The sequence below is a fragment of the Nanorana parkeri genome, unplaced genomic scaffold (genome assembly GCF_000935625.1).
Source record: "Nanorana parkeri isolate BGI_ZX_2015 unplaced genomic scaffold, ASM93562v1 scaffold1327, whole genome shotgun sequence".
Taxonomy (NCBI): domain Eukaryota; kingdom Metazoa; phylum Chordata; class Amphibia; order Anura; family Dicroglossidae; genus Nanorana; species Nanorana parkeri.
Window position 1 is genome coordinate 375,730 of NW_017307595.1, and position 21,464 is coordinate 397,193.

A 21,464-nucleotide genomic window follows, 5' to 3' on the forward strand; every position below is an offset into this window, starting at 1 on the left:
TCTTTTACTTCTCATCAGACACCTTTCTCTCAGTAAAAACATTTTCTGCATAAGCTTCTCCTTTGTCATCTCATCTGTGTACTACAGAATAACAAAGGGATGGAAGAGCTACACAATGGAGCAAATGTGTCTTTTATCATAGTATATGCGGTACTCACCGGTCACTTGCAGAGCTCCTGTACTCCTCCCCGGATCCCCGGATCGATGCGCCCAGGGAGAGGGATCGATTCCTAACCAAATGTAATCATATCACATACAATTACATCCAGTATGCAGGCATTTACATGCAGCAGCTGTCACCTCATCATTAACTTGAATAGGTGACAGCTATTGCTTGTAAACGCCAGATTAGGCATTCCTGCTGCAGGAAAACGCAAGTTCCTGACGCAGGAATCCCTAATTGCACCTAAACTTACAGGTGTGAATGGAGCCTAATATGGCCCCCCCTATACACATAAAAAAATACTACCCTTGTAAATATAAAATAATACACATAGAAAAAATACACCCCCACATATAAAATAATACACTCCCCCCATACACATAAAAAAAATACACCCCCCCATATAAAATAATACCAGTCAGCTGGCTGCGGGCCACATAGTACCGGCTTGTGGGCCGCATTTGGTCCGCTACTTTGAGACCACTGCTGTAATAGCTGCTGTATAACACAGCAACTCCCGACTGTCAGATTGGCAGCCATTGCAGAGGAGGGAGCAGCAGTAGCGGAGAAGGACAGGGCATGCTATCCAGCCCTCCCCTCATGCCAAGGTCCTAGGTGTCATCAATCATTATCCAAATGCTGCCGCCTTCACCTTCGTAACATCTCCAAAATACGCTCCTTCCTCACCAATGAAACCGCCAAACTACTCATCCACTCGCTTGTTATCTCTCGTTTTGACTACTCCCTCCTCATTGGCCTTCCACTACACCGGCTATCCCCCCTTCAGTCTATCATGAATGCTGCTGCTAGACTCATCCACCTGACCAACCGCTCAGTGTATGCATCTCCCCTCTGTTAATCCCTCCACTGGGCTCCATCTTCTGCCCCCTCTGTCAGTCCCTCCACTGGCTTCCACTCGCCCAGAGGATAAAATTCAAAATATTAACAGTCACTTATATAGCCATCCACAACTCTGGCCCCGGCTATATCTCAAACCTGGTCTCAAAATATCACCCCAACCGTCCCCTCCGCTCTTCCCAAGACCTCCTGCTTTCCAACTCCCTTGTCAACTCCTCCCATTTACGCCTCCAGGACTTCTCTAGAGTCTCTCCCATCCTCTGGAACTCTACCCCAACCTGTCCATCTGTCTCCCACTCTGACTGCCTTCAGGCGTTCCCTAAAGACTCATCTCTTCAGGGAAGCCTATCCCACCTCAACCTAACCACTGAACCATCACATTCTCAAACAATTCATCCCCACACAGCTCCCTTCTCATGTATCACTTCCCCATCCCTCTTAGATTGTAAGCCCCCAAGGGCAGGGCCTCCTTACCATCTTGTCTTGAATTGTATTGTGATTGTAATGTCTTCCTTATATAAATACTATGTAATAATAATGCTACATATGCCATGTTGTCATTCAATGAAGTATTTGTGGGCATACTTAGCACACCCAATGCCAACAACTAGTTAAAGTTGCTCTCTTATTAGCTCTTCACATAAACAATCATCTCAAATGCCAGGCAGCAATCATGTATTAAGATCCTGAGGTGTTCTGCCCCCCAGGTAAAGGAGAAGATGGATATTTAATTGGGGGAAGGGAAGGTTTAATAAGTAGTTTAAATAATGTGAAGGAGGGTCCCCTACTATTCAAACCCTGGTGTGGGCTTCACTGTGGGCTTCACTAGGCATTCAAACGGTGTGTCTTTAAATTGTTTTTCCACTACCTACTGTTTAAAAGTTATTAGCGGAATGCAGCCATATACATGTGTGTGTTTTTTTATACAAATTTTGATACTGTTTAAAAGTTATTAGCGGAATGCAGCCATATACATGTGTGTGTGTTTTTTTATACAAATTTTGATATGTTCTGTTATACATATTTTTTAGTGTTTCTATAAATAAACATATATATTTTTATAAATATCTATTTTACATCTGTTTGAAGGAATAGTGGGATCTCCCTTTTGGGGAATTTTGTACCTTTTCTAAAGGAGAAGATGGCATTTTTTCTTCCTAGACAAGCAGCACATCAGCAGATTACAATGAATACGGCTGAAGAAGAAACGTGAAATGATGAGTTTTATCTCTTACCTTTATCTCTTATAGAGAATTCCTTGTACTCCTCCTCATCCATGGACTCGTGTCTCCAGGTCAGTCGTACTCTGAAGTCCGGGTTGTGTAAGAGACTCTCAGGGACTCGGCACTGACTGGTAACACTGAATATTTTATTCATATTAGTTGTATATTTCTCCTGTGATGGGCAGCGTTGTCCCGGCTGATCTCCTGACCAATCACACCACTCAATCTGGATGTTTTTGGGATAAAAGTTCTCCAGCAACTGAGAGAGTATCAGCTCCCCGCTACCCAGAGATGATTTTATTGGCCTCCTCACCTTCGGTTTAGCTGGAAGTCAATAAAAGTTTATAACAGTTTATAATAGTGAGATATAAGTGTGTTATTTTCATGATTAACACCTAAAACTAAAGTTTCTTTTTTTTTTTAAATGTACACACTCTAAAATTGCAAGTTAAAATAATGTGCTATTATATATGCTCTGCTCCTGCCACAGAATAAATAATGTTATAACAGAGAACTTCCTGTGAGGGGATGATTATATCACTTCCCTAGATGATAGCACTGTTTCCTTCATTACTTCTCACTACCACTACAAGATGGTATGATAATGTGACATATGTATAATGGAAACCAGGGACATGCGGTCCGGGGAGGTTGTATAACCCGTCATAGATGGAGCGCTGTTAATTACAGGCGGCACTTCATCCGGCTTTTGACAGCAATGTTGGGTTTCACTGCAGCAGGCTTCCCCAATGCTGTGTGTAACCTAACACAGTGAGGTCAGAGCTACAACAAGCCTCTGAATTGGAGTCAGAGACTTGAGCTCTGTGGATGGTTTGGACCAATGGCAGTGCGCCATTGGTCCAAGTCGTCCAATCAAAAAAAAAAACTGACGGCATCCATCTAGATTCCTCATCAGTGATGAGCAAGTGGGGGACATGGAGGCTCCTCCCTGTCTTCTTTCTCCCTCCTCCCACACCCCTATTTTATAAATTTACTTATTGAAGATGCCCCATAGGATGGACTTCCTCAATGCACACAATTTCACTCAGCCTGCCTTCCTTCTGAACTACAATTCAGCATCTGAACAATGTAACATTATCATTGCTTGCTGGTAGCAATGCATGTTGGGAAATGTAGTCTTGAGAAATGGAGATTGTATGATATCAAGCAGCAGTAAAAAAGATACAAAGCACACTGGGTATCCAGGAAGTTTTTGGAAGTGACGGGCAGATGGAAAGCAGCACTCACTACATAAAAGGGATTTTTTATGTGAGCTTTGATTGCAGTATCAGAAACAACACCAGTATGTATTCCTAATACAATGCTGATGTCATAACATGAGAGGATATGCTGGGACTTTTCTTAAAAAAGATACTTAGATCTCCTTTAATATATATTTATCTTCTGTGTGTGATATTATCATCAATGTTCTTTCACTCACCCTGCACCTGTAGAGGTCCTGATGTCTTCTCTATGGGTCTCTCCAGGCTGGGATGGGACACTCTACATATGATCTCTGATTCTACATCTTTCACGGATGGTTTGAACAGCAGTCTGGCTGTGCAGGAATAGGTGTGATCGGACTGTCTCTGGGACTGGATGTCCAGTATCTGGTACACATTACAGTCTGATAGAGGAATATATTTCTGGGCTCCTTTCTCCTTCCTGAACCACCTCACAGTCACAGCATCAGGGAAGTATCGGGAGATGTTGTATTGCAGAGTGTTCTGTCGCTCTATTAGTACATGAGGTATAGGGACCTCTTCAACTACTGGGCACCAGGGCAGACCTTCATAGAACAATATACAATTATAAACATCATCAATATGTTCTCCAATGACCTATGTACATTACAATGTATCTTCTGTATCATGCAATATGGAAACTATATTAACAGCAAAACATGAACGAGATGCACTTAGTATTCACCAGGATTTTGTTGATTCAAATCAGTTCTACAACAGTGTCAATTCCCGTCTCTGTCACGGCAGTGTTTCAGCTTTCTAGTAGAAGCAGTAATTAGGGATGCACTGAAATTTTTACCCGCCGAAACATATCAGCCTAAAATGAGACTTTTGGCAAAAGACTGAAAGTGTCATCTTTTGGCCAAAATAGCGGTACATGCCTGGTTTCTCTCCTCCCTGCTGGGCGCTGCTCTGTGTCCCCTCTGACACAGTGCATTGCCCAGCAGGGAGGACAGAAACTGTCACAGGAGGCTGAGTGTTGCGGGGGGGAGGAGAGTAATGTGAGCGTCCGGCGTGTCACAAGAGGCTGGGATCTCCTGTGACAGATCAGTAGAGCGCTGTGTGGGGGTGGAGACAGCTGTCACAGAAGACCGAGCTCTCCTCCCCGCACCACCCCACTCAGCCTCCTGTGTCAGTGAGTCAGGATGGAGTGGGTACAAGGACAGAATTAGGAGAATTTAAAACTGGAGCAGATGTGCACAGCAACCAATCATCATCTATCGTTCATTTTCAAACCTTAATTAAACAAACTGAACAGAAAAGATGATTGGTTGCCCTGCACATCTGCTCCAGTTTTTGTTCCCCCTAGTATGCTTACTATATCCCTAATTATGAATGAATGGGAAGTGATCTACATCACCTCCTGTCCATTCATGATTGTAATTATAGTAACCATACTATGTCCTCCTGTTATGAATGATCGGGAACACTCAGTAATGAGGATTCCTGTTCATTGATAACATGGGGCTGCAGAAAAAAGAGATTGAGGATCTGTGTGTCTCTGAGAACTCTGTGTCCTCAATCTATTTTTCTGTTTTAAAAGGGAAATATCAGGGGTCTGTTTAGACCCAAAATATTTCCACGAAGCCCGAAAATAAAAATATTTCATAAAAATAGAAAATAAATAAAAATAAAATACCGTATTTTAAAAAAATTGAAAAGGTTTAGAAAAAAACTTTCGGTTTCGGCATGACATTTTTTTTATTTTTGGTTTTGTTTCGGTTTTAAAGATTTCATTTTGGTGCACCTCTAGCAGTAATTGTTAAAGTGGACCTGAACTCAAAATGTGAGGATCTGCTCCCTAATAGGGAACATCTGTAAATAATTATTGTGCCTAAGCAGTACTGTGAACATCTACCTTCTGTCTGGAAGTCCACATGAAAAATAGCAGATCACTTCCAGGTATGTGAGGGTGCCTAGGCTCTCCTGTGCCAACAGATTTGGAATGAGATTTGGTCATCACAGGCAGTGCTATGTGAATGGCAAAACACAGATAGGGGGTGGAAGCAAAACATTGGAAATGGTGTCTCTTATAGCTGGAAGTGTGGCTCACGGAGTGCTTTCATGAGGCAACTTAACACAGCTTACATCAGACTAAACAACCAAACAAAACACAATGAAACAGAGATAGATAACAAAATATAAATGTGGTAAATGACCTTTTTGGACACAGCTTATACAGGTCCTCTTTATCTAACTTGGATATGGATTTTGAAATAACAGTGAAATGCTGAAATTCATTGAAGGTTTCCCACAATCACAATGAGCATGATCATACCAGTATAAGTGGTGATCACAATCTCATTCATGATTATATTTTGAAACTGTTAAGAAGATGGAGAACTTCAGGAAGGCAGTGCGTTGTACAGGGTTAGGTAAATAGGTTATTAATCTCCATATTATTCACATCAGATAGAGATGATGAACAAACTAAGGTCCAGAAATAGACTTGTCTTGCTCTTACCTGGATCCCTCCAGGACAGGACTTGTGATTGTGGTGTAGTCAGAGATTTGTGTTTCCAGGTCACATGGAGGTTGAAGTTGGGATCTAATAGGAGAGTTCCTGGGACAGTACAATGACTGTGACCATTAAATGTCCCATCATTATTCACTTCAAACTTCTCACTGGACTTCAGCTCATGTTCTCCTGATCTCCAGGTAATCTTCACTTGTTTGGGGTAAGTATCCTGAAGTTTCAAAGAGCAGATGACATCTCCATTGTCATACAGACTTGTCTTCACCGGTTCCAGGACTTGTGGCTTTGCTAGTAGTATAAATTAAAATAATTCAATATATTTTAGCATCCTTTACTCCTATATTTGCATTTGTGTATCTAGTAACACCAGAATGTATCTTTAAATCCCATTGAAACCTTCTGCATTTATTACTGTCATTCCCATTTAACTTTTTGCTGAAGAAAGGGTTAAAATACCCTGTGCTGGCAGCAGGCTGGAGAGTCTGACCACTGCTATCACTCACAACATAGTGACCAGGGTGTCTGGGGCAGTGGCGGAGCTAAGGAACAAAGGGCCCTGGTGCAAGATTTTTTTTTGGGCCCCCCCCCCCCCCAAAAGGTACCGATCCGGCGCTGGGCCCCCTAGAGGCCGGAGGCCCTGGTGCGTCCGCACCGCCTGCACCGGCGGTAGTTCCGCCACTGGTCTGGGGGTCACAAATGCCCCTGCACAGTGCTCCAATTATTATACCTCACACTCCCTGAGAAATGACAGGAGGCTTATGGGACTCCTGGGTAGCCTGGCTGCTGCTTTGAGTAAGAGAGCCGTGGTCAGACTCTCCTATGTGATATGGCAAGTAAGTTGCACTTGATCTAAATGGATGTGAATTCCAAAGTGAAAGGATAAACTATTTAATCACAAACAACACCTAAACTTCTATAAAAATACTGAAATCTTCTGTCTCGATATGTGATCAGTAAGTGAATAAATCAAACGATCAATATAAACCAATCTCTTGAATCAAAAGAAATACCATAATTAGTGTATAAATGCCGGAAGTTCCTATTACAGCATGTGATATGTGGAACATGTATTCAAACACCCCGCAGTGTCTCAATAAATATATATGTGACAGAAGCGCCGTGCTCCCACAGTGTAGCCTAGAGTCCTCTGTAACGAGCGACTGAAACAGAAAACAAAATAAAGCACTTAATTGCAATCCTTATATAGGTGACCCATACTCTCCTATGTGCTGCAAGCAAAGGGTATTTTATTGTTAGATGGGATAGCAAGAGATATTGCATGGGAGAATCATGTGGGATGCCACTGCTGACCATTTCTTCTAGAAGCTAGTTGCCTGGCTGTCATGTAGATAAACTGGCTCCAAAAGGTAAGAGTTGCTGACCTTGAGTGTAGTACAGGAAAAAAGAATGTTTACACTTTTCTGACTCTCAATTACAGCATGCATGTCCCAGGTCTGACTGAAAACTACTGACACTATATAAGGCCAGGCAAGAATGAGAAGGAGTCCAGCAATGGACCCATCATACTGATCTATAACAGGGTTACTTTAAGCAGCCCCAGAAAACTCATAGATGTAAAGCTGTCCTATGCTGGCCATGACATTGATAAGCTGTGAGAAAGCTGAGCTGCTATGAAAATTATTGAACAAACTTCAGTACTTCTGTTATGACCTTTGAGGATCAATGATTCCAGAGTGTTTGTGGCTATAGAGATCAGTGAGAGTTTGTTTTAATGCTCATTGTTAAAACCCAATCAAACACTTGCAACTTATTAGGCCTCATTTACACAAGGTTTTTATGACTGGCTGGGGGTTCCTCCAGCAAGAATCTGTACAGGCTAAGTGGCTGGCTTAAGCTGTCTGGAGCCACCTGTGATTCTTGCTGGAAGAATTTACAGATTTTTCCAGCAGGAATCTGCAGCCAAACATAAAAACCTCATGTGCAAGAGGACTTACTGTAATGTAGTCAGGCTGCATATACAGTATTAAATATACTGGTCTTCTTTTCCCCTTGTTTCAAACACCAGAGGACCTATTTATAAAACAGTATATGTGACATTCACCAAACATTCATGTAAGGTGAATCTTCCTTTATCATGTTTTAAATTACAGTGAATGATTCACCTGCAGTGACTGTTTCTGTCTGGTTATTGGCACACTCACTGATGTATATATATACACACAAACAGTACATAGTTATATATGTTAAGTGTCTCAGCCAGGCCCGGATTTCCCACAAGGCCACGAGGCCCGGCCTCAGGGCGGCAGAGCGCAGAGGGGCGGCAGCGGTGACCTTGTGGGGAAGTTGCGGGCGCCGGTGTAAGGTGTCCGCCGAACAAGGCCACAGAGGCCCGGCCTCAGGGCGGCAGGGAGCAGGGGGGGAATTGCAGAACCTGGCCTTGGGGCGGCAGGGGGAGTAAATCCGGCCCTGGTCGCAGCAAAGATTAAGATACTTTGTGCTGACAGCACATTGGACCACGGCTCTATCACACACAAAGCAGCAGCTTGTCTCTCCAGTGGTCTGACATGACACTCAACCACCAAACACCTCTCCAAGCAACATTACTCCTGCTGTAGGAGCAGCACTTTTGATTGGAGCAGTGGTCGGGGAGCCTGGTTGCTACCATTGCCTAACTCTCCTACATCTTGCCAGCACAGGGTACTTTACCCTTTGCTTTAGCACTTAGTATCATTAAAAAAATGAAAAAGAACAACATATTTATTACTAGTCTCTCCACAAGTGCACATCAATAAATAAGGAAATTCAAACAGTATAGGCAGAAATAAACACATGGACATAAGCAATTATTTTACCACATATAGACTTAGGCTTGAATTCCTTGGTCTTGGTTTGTCCCTCAGAGGAGATTCTGCAGGAGAAAATCACTCCAATGTGTTTGGACACGGATGGCACTAATATAATTGATGCTGTAACATTAATCAGTCCTACTTTATCAGACTTTTCTATCTCCTTAGATGTCATATAACCGAAGTCTGTCAGGGGATCTCCTCCAATGTTGGATATTTCCTCTACTCTTCGATCTGTATGTTCCACCATCCACATCACACGGGTGTCCTTAGAGCAATCAGACACTGAACAATACAGAGTGACCTTCTCCTTATGAAACCAATGAGAAGGTCCCTGGATCTCCCCAACAATGAATCTCTCCTCATCTGATGGAAGAAAACAGAAATCACAGAATACTAATACGAAAACACAAAAACAATACATGATATACAGTCAGCTGGCTTATAAATGAAAAAGAATATTTACAGAGTTGTGACTTTGGATGTCATATATTTTGAACATTGTACAGAAAATATCTCATCAGATATATAGTATGTCACCACATTCACCTATTGTAAGACCCATTATGACCCTTTCATGTTAGAGCTCTCTTTTTGCTCAGGTTGTGCTTAGGTTCGGCCTTTGTTTTGGGACTAGTCAAATTAACCCTACCTTGATTCATTTTCTTAGCTGAGAAATCTATGCATTACCAAATGTACCTTTGTGTACCTGTTTGATAAGGAGTGATGGAGAATGAAAGAGTATGAACGAGACAGGAAGTGTGGCCTAATCTCCCCAATGGGCACACACACATTAATTGAAACCTTACATAGATTTTAAACCTTGCTCACTCTATCCAAAGCTTAAACCCAATGTTGGCTGGAGTTAGGCTTTAGGTTAATGGTTCCAGCTTAGTCAACTGCTCTTGTCTCATTGTTCTGAGCTGTTTCTATGCTATTTTTCTGGAAAGATAACAATGCAGGAAGCTTTGCAGAATAGGGATTTGATTCTTACTGTGCCTAGTAATGTCCTTTTGTTTATTCAAGACATATAGAAAGCTTATTTTCCTAACAGTAAATGTGTAACACGCTGATGAGCCAGAGACTCTACATCAACTTGCAAAACCAACTGTTTCCCAGTGATGGTGGTTTCAGTAACATTGACTGCTGAAGTCAAATTGAAGTAAATTCAGCTTCAGCAGTCAATCTTACATGAACTCTTGAGTTGGGGTTACCCCATTACCAGTGACAGCTGAAGTCATTATACTTTTCATTCAAACTCCTTCAGAGAAATGATCAACCAATGATAATCACAAGTCACACATACCTGTTGGCCTAACAGCAGAGTCAGTCATAGATACATCTTGTGGAATCTGAGGACGAGACTCTTGCTGAGTCTTTTCTTGAGGTGATGGAACCACAATCTTTATATCTATCAAAGAGATAACACACATAAGAAATATGAAACGTACCTCCATGTATGGTGTATACACTATGGTCAGTACTAATAAAATGTAAGTGCAGAAAGGTTAAAATGGAAACAACTCTCTAGTATGGCAAAAACATAAAATTTTCTGAAGTGTATTCTTGCAGGATTTCGGGTTCCCAGCTCTCCCAATATGCACCGTTGAGGCACGGTTACAAGATTTGTATGTTTTATTTTTTTGCTTTAAGCGCTGTATTTTTTCTAAGGGGTCTATTCACAAAGCTGCCGAGGGCAGCCGAATGAATGACCGATCAGAAGTGAAGTGAGCCGAACACTGTTCGGCTATTCACTTCAGGCTGGTATGGCTGAAATCAGCCGTACATCGGCTTGCTTCGTGTGGCTTCGGATCAGCCGAACATGCTCAGCATGTTCGGCTGACCCGAAGTGCAAAGTGAATAGACCCCTAAGTGTTTCTTTACCTCTTTCTATACAGGTGGTGTGTACCTGTCATCTAAGCGGACCTTCAATTTTCATGGTCCTCTTTAAACTCTAGGTATGTACAGTCTCCTCCTGAACCTCTCAACCAAACCGTGACATTCTGTAGGATATAATGTGTACTTCTATATCCACACTGATCTCCCTTCCAAAGTTCACAGTTTTCCTCCGTGGGTCTCTGGTGTATAATTTCTATTATCTTTTACAGTATCACTTGTTTAGATGCCCAGACAAAAAAAAAAATTCTTTATTTTGGTTTTGGATAGAATGGGAAAAGTTGAACCCCTGTCAGGTTTTACTGCTATACGGGGCTCCGATAGAGAGAATTTCCCTCACTTCCCATCCAGCTGACAACAGTTTCACCCAACCAGAAGTAGTGGAAAATATGCAACAGGGACCCAGACAGCATGAGAAATCCAACAGGGGTTCTAGGATTCCTCCAATCAACTAACACAAAATCTACCAAAAAAAGCATCTGTCTGTGTTGCTGTTGGAGAGTTCCTCTCACTTCCTGTCTTGTAAACCAATGTCAGCAGGACAGGAAGTTCTGACGTTTTATTCCTTCCCCAATCCGTAAGTTAAAAAAGTTTTAGCTGGATATATACATTATGTCAGCGTTTTTCAACCACTGTGCCGCGGCACACTAGTGTGCCGTGAGATATTTTCTGGTGTGCCGTCAATAAATCACTGCATTATGTTACCTGTTACCAAGTTCTAGTTTTATAAATTTGTATATTTTGAAATAAAGGTTAAAAAATATAGTTTTCCTATACATTCATAATCACAACTCAGCCAAAAAAAATATTAATTATTCACTCCACGTTATTATCTTCAGCTGAGTCTGTTCTGTTTGAATGCAATGCTAACAATGCATACAGTTATCTGAGATACAGTATCTTCCTACCATTGGCTATCAATGTCCTTGCCTGAATATTCATGAAATATGTACCTTTTTGTTATTACTCAAAGTATTTTAGGAAAAATGGGTTTAAATACATACATTTAAATACACCAAAAATACTAAAAAAATGGAAAACACAAGGGACACAAAACTGTGTGTGTGTTTATATATTATGATGAATGAAGGTTTATGAATTAATTTTGTATAGAAATCCATTCATACAGTACTAGAAATCTTTTCCTAGTTGTGCTCATTGGAAAGCCCAGCACCAGGTACAAGTGCTATGCTTGGATGTTTAAGAAGTATTAGCTATACACTTAGTTATTAATATACACTCATTTTCCTGCCAGACAACAGCAAATTGAGGGTGTTAACACATTTTACTTGGATTCTTCCAATAATTAGTGCAGATATCCTGGAAGTCTGGTCTCTCATGTGCTGTTGATCTAGATTCTAGAACAACTTAGATTAGAGCTACACTGTTCTATAAGGCAATTTATGCCTGATACACAAGTTGGCCAGAATTACCACAATGTGGGATTATTATGAATTTACCAAGGAATCATTTGGATATGTATATACATGAATTTGTGGCTATGTATTTATATGGCGGCGTATCTAGGGATAATGTGGGGGAACTTATGTTTTTATGATGCCCAAACCTTTACTGATATCATGTAAGAATATGTACCAATAAATTTCTTTTGATTTTACTTGTGCAATGGCTATGACACCTCATTAAACCCTAACTCCTTCTTGTTTTCTGTGTAATCTCCAAGGGAGAGAGGTACCATCAGATAGGGTCCATCAAGGCAATTCATTTTTGTTGCTGTTCTATAATACACTATCAGCATACCATTTAAAAGTTCCCAAACCAGTCCACAGCCCTTCCCAGCAAAGCTTAATATGTGGTAAATGCTGAAGCCACCAGTGGAAAGAAGTTGACTTGCAATGCAGAGACCCACAATCTATGTTCTGCTGGGGAGGAATGACAACAATTCTGAGAACTTCTAGTATGTTTTGCTCTACAGGGCATTGTAATGAATGGTCACCTTTTATAGTGAGAGGTCCGGTGCTCTTCTCTGCTGCTCTCTCCAGAGCGGGATGTTCCACCCTGCAGATAAACGTTGCCCCCTCCTCTGTACTGATAGATGGTTTGAACTTTAAGCATGACTTGTATGTGAATGTTTTATCCTTCTGCTTCTCAGGTCGGAGCTCTGAGATATTATACGTTTGGTTGTGGATCACAGGGAATATTTCCTCACTGTCCTTCTCCTTCTTCAGCCATTTCACACTCAGGACATCAGGAAATACATTGGACACCTCACACTTCAGTGTAGCTGTTCGGCCAATAAGAAGATTGGGGATTGCAATATCCTGTGTGTCCGGCTTCCAGGGAAACTCTGCATGTGACAGATTTATAGTAGAAGAGGATCAAGTTATTGGCAGAAAAAAAGTAACAGGTAAAGAATTACAAAATTGCTAACACCTGAATGGCATGGGTAGTGTCAAGATCCAAATATTTAACATGTCTCTGTTGTCTTTCTCAATAAGTATGCCTTAATAAAGACAGCAGAGAGGCTGATGGAATGCGTAGGCCCCTACCTGGAAATGTAGTGACATCACACACTCTCTGCAGGAAGTACACTACACTTAGAGCAAAAGTCACCGGTCAGGACTGCGAGCTATCCCACTCAAATATTAAACCGATACATGGAGTGTACTATGAGCGAAAGTAGAAATTGACTAGTCAAATGCCACCATTGAATCTATTGTAGGATGGTAGGACGGCTTTATAATTTTATCTTCATATTACATATGTAGAATGGAACATATCGGTTTACAATCACTAGCAAGAAGATTGACTACCATGGAATCATATAAACTTTTAACACACAACTGATGAACTTTTGGATTGCTTTTAATCTTAGGAAATAAAACTCTACCATGCCACTCAAGCGTTTACAAAACCATGTTTAACCTATGTAGTTTTAGCGCTGTGGTACAGTATATATACAGGACTAGTGTCAATATTCATGTGCCAGGTCACTACCACAGTCCAAAATGGATAGCCCATCTCCCTCTACATCTACAAGAGCTGGGCTGGCCCTGTAGTCTAATTGGCATGTGTGCAATACTGCAAGGCATGCTGACTCTCAGGACAGGAAAAAACGGCCGGTGTTGACTGCAGTATAAATTGTCTAATCTCACTTCTACAGATGTATAGAGAGGGAGAGTGGGGCACTGACACTTTGCAAAGTATCCATGTAAACTGAGGATATGCTGGCAATAAGCTGGGATACCTTCAATAAAGCTCACATTTGTTTAATGGCTGTGCACCATTTTTTCTTTTGCTAGTATAAAAAGAGGAAGACATGGGTCTCTTTATTAAACAACAAAGTTTCAAGCAGGCCTTCTATTCAATGCTTATATGCATACTAAATTACAGGTGAAACTCGAATAATTAGAATATCGTGCAAAGTTCATTTATTTCACTAATGCAACTTAAAAGGTGAAACTAATATATGAGATAGACTCATTACATGCAAAGCAAGATAATTCAAGCTGTAATTTGTCATAATTGTGATGATTATGGCTTACAGCTCATGAAAACCCCAAGAACCCCAAATCCACAACCTCAAAAAAGTAGATTATTACATGCAATCAATAAAACAAGGATTGTACATAGAACAATATCGGACCTCTGAAAAGTACAAGCATGCATATGTACTCAGTACTTGGTTTGGGCCCCTTTTGCAGCACTTACTGCAATTACTTTTGCATGATATTCTAATTATTCGAGTTTCACCTGTATACTAAGGATCATTGTTACTTCGTTACCCCCAAAATACTTGTTCCATCTTATTCTGATTGTAGTTTAATCAGATTCCTTTAAAATACAGGTGTCATTCATTCAGTAACTCCTAGATCTGATCATTCTTGGTACCTTTATCCAGTACAGACAGCTCTCTGCTCTCCCAGTCCTTCATGGAATCGTGTTTCCAGGACACCTTCACTGCAGAGCCGGGATGACTGAAGAAGCTCCCAGGAAGTTTACATTCACTGTGAACACTAAAGGTGCCATCACTCTTCTGAGATGGTCTGTTTGGTTCTGAAGTCTCCGTGTTGTTCCATTTCATCTGAATATCACTGGGGTAAAATCCCTGTATGTCCAGTGAGCACAGCACCTCTCCAGAATCAGTCAGAGACAGTTTTATAGGACCGGACACATTGGGTTTTGCTGGAATAAAATGAGAAAACTGTCAATGCACAAAGAAAACATCCAATATTAAATGTTTCTGTATTCTTTAACTCAAACAAGGCAACATAATGTGCTATTACAAGCAGCCAGTTTATTATTTGTGATTTCATGTGTTGGTATGTTTCACTCTATTCTCTTTCTTATTTTTGTGGCTAGTTAGTACAATACCCAAGGAACCATTCCCAGCCTCACCATACAGGATATTAGAATGGTTTTTACCCTTACAGAGCCAGGAAGCTTTGGAAGAGAATTAAATGTTTACCTTCATTCAAGCCAAAATAACATCTCCTGTTTGTGCTAAGCTGCAATAAAACTGCATTTAATTTTACCCTTCCTGGTGAGTTAAACTGCCTATGGACATTGTCAAGTAAGTAAGATGCCAAACTCTCCATGAAGAATGTGTCACAGGAGTTATGTTTTCTTGCACAAAGCAACATTTGAGACAGAATAATCAAATACTTTTTGCCCTTTAGAAGTAAATACACAAAAATACAGAAAAAATATCTCACCATAAAGATATTTGTACTGAAAAGTCTTCTCCTTTACTTTTTCATCACAGAGAATCTTACAGGCAATGTCGATATTTTGGTGTTTAGAGATGGAAGGTGTGAAGGTCAGAGAGGAGGTGACATCCTGAAGACCTTCCTTATCAGATATTTCAGTTCTTTCTCTGTGAGCCACATAGCCAGAGGACTGATGAGGGGCTTTCTTCACATCTGCTCCATCCTCGCCTATTTCACAGATAGTGACACCTGCTGCTTTCACAATCCAATTTACTTGTGCACCTTCCAAACAGTATGAGGCCGCACAGTATAAAGTGACCTTCTCCCCGTTGTACCACGTCTGGGGTCCCTGGATGTTGTTTATGACAAACGTTGGAGCCTCTAGCAGAGAAAAAGATAACACATACAAAAATTTGACAAAGTGCTTTTGGAAAAATGTATAAGGGCAATACTAACATAAATATTCAGTTTCCACTGTGGCCATTGAATACAATGTTAGGTGGGAATGCACAGAGAATATGACATTTCCTTAAATTTAAATGCATTTACAGTTCATATGTAGGATGAAAAAAAAAACCATCTGATGCTGTTAAGATTAAACACATGGCTGGTATATCTTTAGAATTGTTGGACATCTCTTAGTGTGCTTCCATTCCTTACACCCTAATATAGCAACAAATTGCCTCTTCTCTAACTGGAGGACATTTTCCTTCAATCAAATGTAGCCCCTATATAATATACATATATGTGCTATCACAGCAAGAAGAGGCAGTTGTTGAGGTAACACCTTTCTGCTGGTGGGAGCTACAACTAGGCCTGATATGTAGTTGTTTTATGGAGTTCGCCATCCTTGGGGGAACTCAGGTAGGGGATTTTGTTCCTCTAGGAATTTTCAGTGTTGGCAGGATTGAAAGAACTTCAGAGGCCAACCAGAGGTGCATTGACCAAATCTGATTAATGTTAATTGACTGTTGAAGTGACTGCCTTATCTACTGATCAAGATGGTAAGTGATGCCACGATTAATGTTCCTGAGCATTAGAGAGCTGTCCAGTGAATCCAGTGGTGCTAACCAAGAAGCTGTGCAGTGGAAAGTGATATGAGTGGTGGTCATGGGGTTGCACGTTGGGCTATTCTCTAAGTGTGTGACAGCCAAAAAAGAGTGGCAAAACTAAGAGACCCTCTCAGGTCTGGAACACTCTGGTAAGCTGGTTTGTGTCTGCAAAGGTTCAAGCGAGTCTCAGATGCCCCATTTTGAAGATCTGTCTGCTGCAGGACATAGACTGGGTGAAGAAGGCTGAGTGTGCATTCCCAGGGAAGCTCCTAAGGATATGAGTGTGGTCTAGGCCCTTTGGTCTTAAAACTGAAGGTAGCTCACTTTCCAGAGCAACCAAAGTATGAACAGAAGTGCAGAGGAACATCTAATCATGGAAAAGAGAAACTCTATTTTTTAATACGTCTGCACATAATTGGATGTTTCTGATCAATTCACTATTTAGTAAATCAGGCCCAAATTATTTTCTATACTCACTACTGGTTTAGAAATGAGGAAATAGTTCCCATTATACACATGACATGATAAAATATTATTACTTACCTGTATCTCTGTACTGTAAAATACTATTTTGGATGGGTGTATCCAGGCTGGGATGTTCCACTCTGCAGATAAACTCCACTCCCTTCCCTGACAGATCAGATCTCTTGTAAGATAAGACCGCTGTAGAAGAGAATGTTCCGTTTTCCATCCTGTACGATGAGATTTCTGGAACTTTGTATTTCTGAGAATTGGAAATTTCTACCAAGTCCTGACTGCCCATTTTCTTCTCAAACCATTTCACTGCCAGAGCATTGGGGAAGTAGTCTGTCACCCGGCACTGTAAAATAACCTCATCATCCTGGAAAACAGTTTCTATTGGGATGTTCTGTAGCTTTGGACACCAGTGAAGGTCTGAAAAAGGGACAAAGACACACGTGGAAACACATCAGACATTAGACCTTATAAGTGTTTGCCCTTCCATAAATTTGTTGCATTCACATTCCCAGTGCTGGTTATAATATTATTACTATTTATTCAATTTAATAACTGAACCATTAGAAATTATCAATTGCAATACAATATATGGTTCACTACCACAAGCAACCAGTCTTATGTGTGTAATCTCCAACACCCCTTTTCCCCTCTCAGACCACAACCTTGTCAGTTTTACCCTCAACCTATCCCCAACCCTGAATCCACCTACAGGGCACATTGTCACCCGGAGAAACCTTTGCCACCTCGACCCTTCTCTTCTCTACTCTGCTACTGACTACCTCTACGACAAAATCTCACCCCTGTCCTGCCCTGACCTGGCTACTTCTGTCTACAACAGCTCACTTTGATCCTCCCTAGACACCTTGGCTCCCCTCACTACACGCAGAATTAGACCACGTCCACTACAACCGTGGCAAACAAAAGAAACCAGACATCTAAAAAGACATAGCCGCGCTCTTGAACGACTGTGGCGAAAAACCAGACTTCTGCAAGACTTCACCCTGTACAAAGCTGCCCTCCTAAAATATAACTCCTTCCTCCGTGCTGCCAAACAGACTTATGTTGTCACTCTTATTAACTCACTCTCATCCAAACCTCGTCAATTCTTTTCCACTTTTAACTCTCTACAATGTCCCCCACCGCCATCACCCACTAACTCACTCACTGCCCAGGACATTGCAACTCATTTAAAAAACAAAATAGATACAATTCGGGATCAGATCGCCACTGTGCAGTTACCTTCCCCTATTCATGTTCCAGACCCTCCATCACACTTGTTACTCTCCTCTTTATCCTACGCTCTTCACAAGACCTCCTGCTCTCCAGCTTCCTTAATCAACTCCTCCCATGCTCGCTTCCAGGACTTCACTAGAGCCTCTCCCATCCTATGGAACTCTCTACCCCAACCTGTCCGACTATCTCCGACTCTGACTGCCTTTAGGCGATCTCTTAAGACTCATCTCTTCAGGGAAGCCTATCCCACCTCAACCTAACCACTAAACCATCACATTCTCAAACAATCATCCCTGCACAGCTACCTCCTCAGGTATCACTTCCCCCTCCCTTTTAGATTGTAAGCCCTCAGGGGCAGGGCCCTGCTTACCATCTTGTCTTGAATTGTATTGTGACTGTAATGTCTTCCTTATATTGTAAAGCGCTGCGCAAACTGTTGGTGCCATATAAATCCTGTATAATAATAATAATGTTGTTTTTGATTTGGCATGTTCAAGTTGTCCTGTTTTAACTAATGAGTTCAGTCCAAGCTTCTTCTACTCATTAGCTGCCTTGTGTCCCAGATATTATAGTGTCTTCTGCGCTATCACGGAGACTAGACTCCAAAAGATCGTTTTACTTGCATTAAACTCAGAAGAACATCCAATGTATCCTTTAACCCTGCATTAAGCTAGTGACTGGAAAGCCAATCTATCTGAATCCTATCATGTCAGCAAGGCACCATGTTCTCCAAACAGATTCGGTGTAACTCTTTCAGAAAGCAAGATTTGAAACTCAGAATACATTTTCTACACAACTGAGCACCATGACATGAAGGCTCACAAGCAAATGTGTAAAAATCTTTTAGAATTTCGCAAGGTCAATGCGATTAAAGATATGATGGATCTCACTCATGTTCTTCACACTAATGAGGAACAGAGTAAGAAAACTTGATTCTGTGGACATGATTTCATCTTCACGTTAGAATACTTTTCCCCCCAGGCTGACCCAACCCCCTAGAACCCATAAATGAACATGCAGTCTGCCTTTACATTGTCACTGCTGACAATTTCCCTCCACTTTTGGGTGGTTGCAGTGCCTCCCTCCTTCTCATCCCCTTCTTTTTTTCTATGCCTTTTTTTGACTTCTTCATTATATTGATCTGCCTTCCTTCTCCTCACTAGCCCTGCTCTTAGGGACCTTATTATTTTTCCCTACTGGGCCTACAAGGGGCAACCTTGGGCCATGCTCTCTATTCAAACTAATTTGGGGGACAAACTCATAGTCATCATATGTTTATGTGTATACTCTATTCACGTGTCTATTTTTGCTAAGCCAGTATTACCCCATTGGCAAGCTTTCATTCTGTAAACACTTTCTCCCTTTTCTGTACCCCCTGTTTATATTTTAAAATGCTAAATAAAAAATGTATATCCAAATAATTCTTGGCCCTAAAGAATTTACATTCATGCCTCAAAAATATAGCAAAAGACAGAAGGGGGTAAATTACCATTCTGTAGTCCTAAATCCTTACCTCTTACAGAGAGCTCACGGGATTGTGATTCCTCCATGGACTGATGTTTCCACCTCACAATGACTTTATATGTGGGATCATTGAATAGATCTCCGGAAACTGAACATTTACTCTCCAAATCAAACGTATCTCCAGAATTGCTGCTCGTGTCCTCTGATGGCATTTTCTCTTCAGATTGCCCCCTTCTAGAGAACCAGCTCACCTCCATCTCCTGAGGATAAAACTTCTGTAACTTAACTGATATTTGTACATCTCCTTGGTCAGATAGTGTAAACTGTACAGGCTCAACGAACTTGGGTTTCGCTGCAGAAATAAGCAACATGTTTGAATAAAATAAAAAAATTAGATTTAGAACATTTATGAACCAAGCTAGGTGACATCAAACTCCCTCTTTAATTATTCACCTGTTGTAATTATTAAAGTTCCAGAAAGATAAGTTAAAAAAATAAAGATTTATAGGAAGTAAAACCTTGCTGTAAATGCTGGATATATGATACCCTAAAACTGGCTGAAGCTCCAAGCTCATGAAAACACCTGACCCTCCTCACTGATCCAATATTGAGAATTTATTATCTACATAAGTGCAGTGTTCTTTAATAAATCACAAAAAAAGAAAATTATTCCAGTGTATCTAAAGCCAAAACTTTTATTTTAGATTTTGAAAGAGTGGGGAGTGGTTAAAATCCAGTCTGTGTCCCTGTTAAGGAAACACACACTCTCAATTTGTCCCCTTGATCATTGTCACTGGGGCTAAAAGTGAGGGAGTACCACATTTTTGGGTTGCCACAGTTCAGGAATAACGGGGAAATCATCCAATGGGGATGCCTGTTTCGGGTGACAGTTGTCTAATAGGGCATTTCTTTTAACTAGGGGAGGTTCCATCTTATTTCTTATGTATCTAGAACACAGGAAGTAAAGGGAAAGCATCCGAATCCGGCACACATGGAAAAGAATGACAGGGGTTTTCACCATTCCCTACTCCCCTCATCTAAAATTAAACATGGGCGATTTGTTTCGGAAAGATTCCTTATTCGGACACATTTTCGGAAATTCGAACATTCAGATGCATCCGAATTTCCGAATGACAGAAATAACGAATGAAAACTAATACGAATTTCCAAAGACGAAAATTTCAGATGCATCCGAGTTTCTTTCACGAAAGAAGTTTTATTGTATTAAGCATCAACTTTCATTAGCGGTAGTATGTACAAATTTTCCTCATGATCGAGTTTTCGTTGCAGCAAAGTGACATTTTTTTTTGTCACTTTGCTGCAACGAAGATTCGTCCGCAATGAAAATTCGCACATACTACCACTAACGAACAATCGGAATTCGCCCGAATCCTAATCCCGAAATGAATTGACTTTCGGACCCGTATGTCAAAAAAAAGAATTAACGAAAAATCCTAATGAAAACAAAATGAAACAAATGTTTTTGCTGATCCACATGTCTATCTAAAATGTAAAGGAAAGTTTTGGGTTCACTTATACTTTAAGTAGTACATTGGAGAATTTGGGTGAAAGATAACCACAATGGCAATAAAGAATTGAAAAAAAACTCTGTAAGCTCCGCTGCTCTTCCTGTCATAGTTTGTAGTTACTAAGAGCTTACTATGGCTAGGTTCAGATCTGAGTGATACCCAGGACACGCATCCTGGGACAAAGTCCATAATTTCCCATCGCACTCCTGACCGAAGAGAATCCCAATAGGCAGGATGAGTGCGGTAGCGGCAGCAGATGCCTTGGCAGAAAACGTAGAACCAGCAAAAAGTCACTCGCACTCCAACATAATATCCAGTCAATCTATTTATTGACCAAAATGGTGCAGCATTTCCATGCAACGTTTCAGAATC

The 21,464-nt window shown here is 41.0% G+C and overlaps 1 protein-coding gene across 1 annotated transcript in view; it reads right to left on the reverse strand.

The window, feature by feature from the left end:
- The window catches only part of LOC108797735, a 69,841-nt gene that overhangs the window by 259 nt on the left and 48,118 nt on the right, over positions 1–21,464 (reverse strand). Inside the window, exons 13-21 of the mRNA XM_018569387.1 lie at positions 19,613–19,915; positions 16,933–17,283; positions 15,344–15,718; positions 14,520–14,813; positions 12,625–12,975; positions 8,778–9,137; positions 5,953–6,252; positions 3,686–4,033; positions 2,257–2,568 (exon numbers count right to left, since the gene is read on the reverse strand). Coding sequence (XP_018424889.1) covers positions 2,257–2,568; positions 3,686–4,033; positions 5,953–6,252; positions 8,778–9,137; positions 12,625–12,975; positions 14,520–14,813; positions 15,344–15,718; positions 16,933–17,283; positions 19,613–19,915 — 2,994 coding nt within the window. The remainder of the gene's footprint in view (positions 1–2,256; positions 2,569–3,685; positions 4,034–5,952; positions 6,253–8,777; positions 9,138–12,624; positions 12,976–14,519; positions 14,814–15,343; positions 15,719–16,932; positions 17,284–19,612; positions 19,916–21,464) is intronic.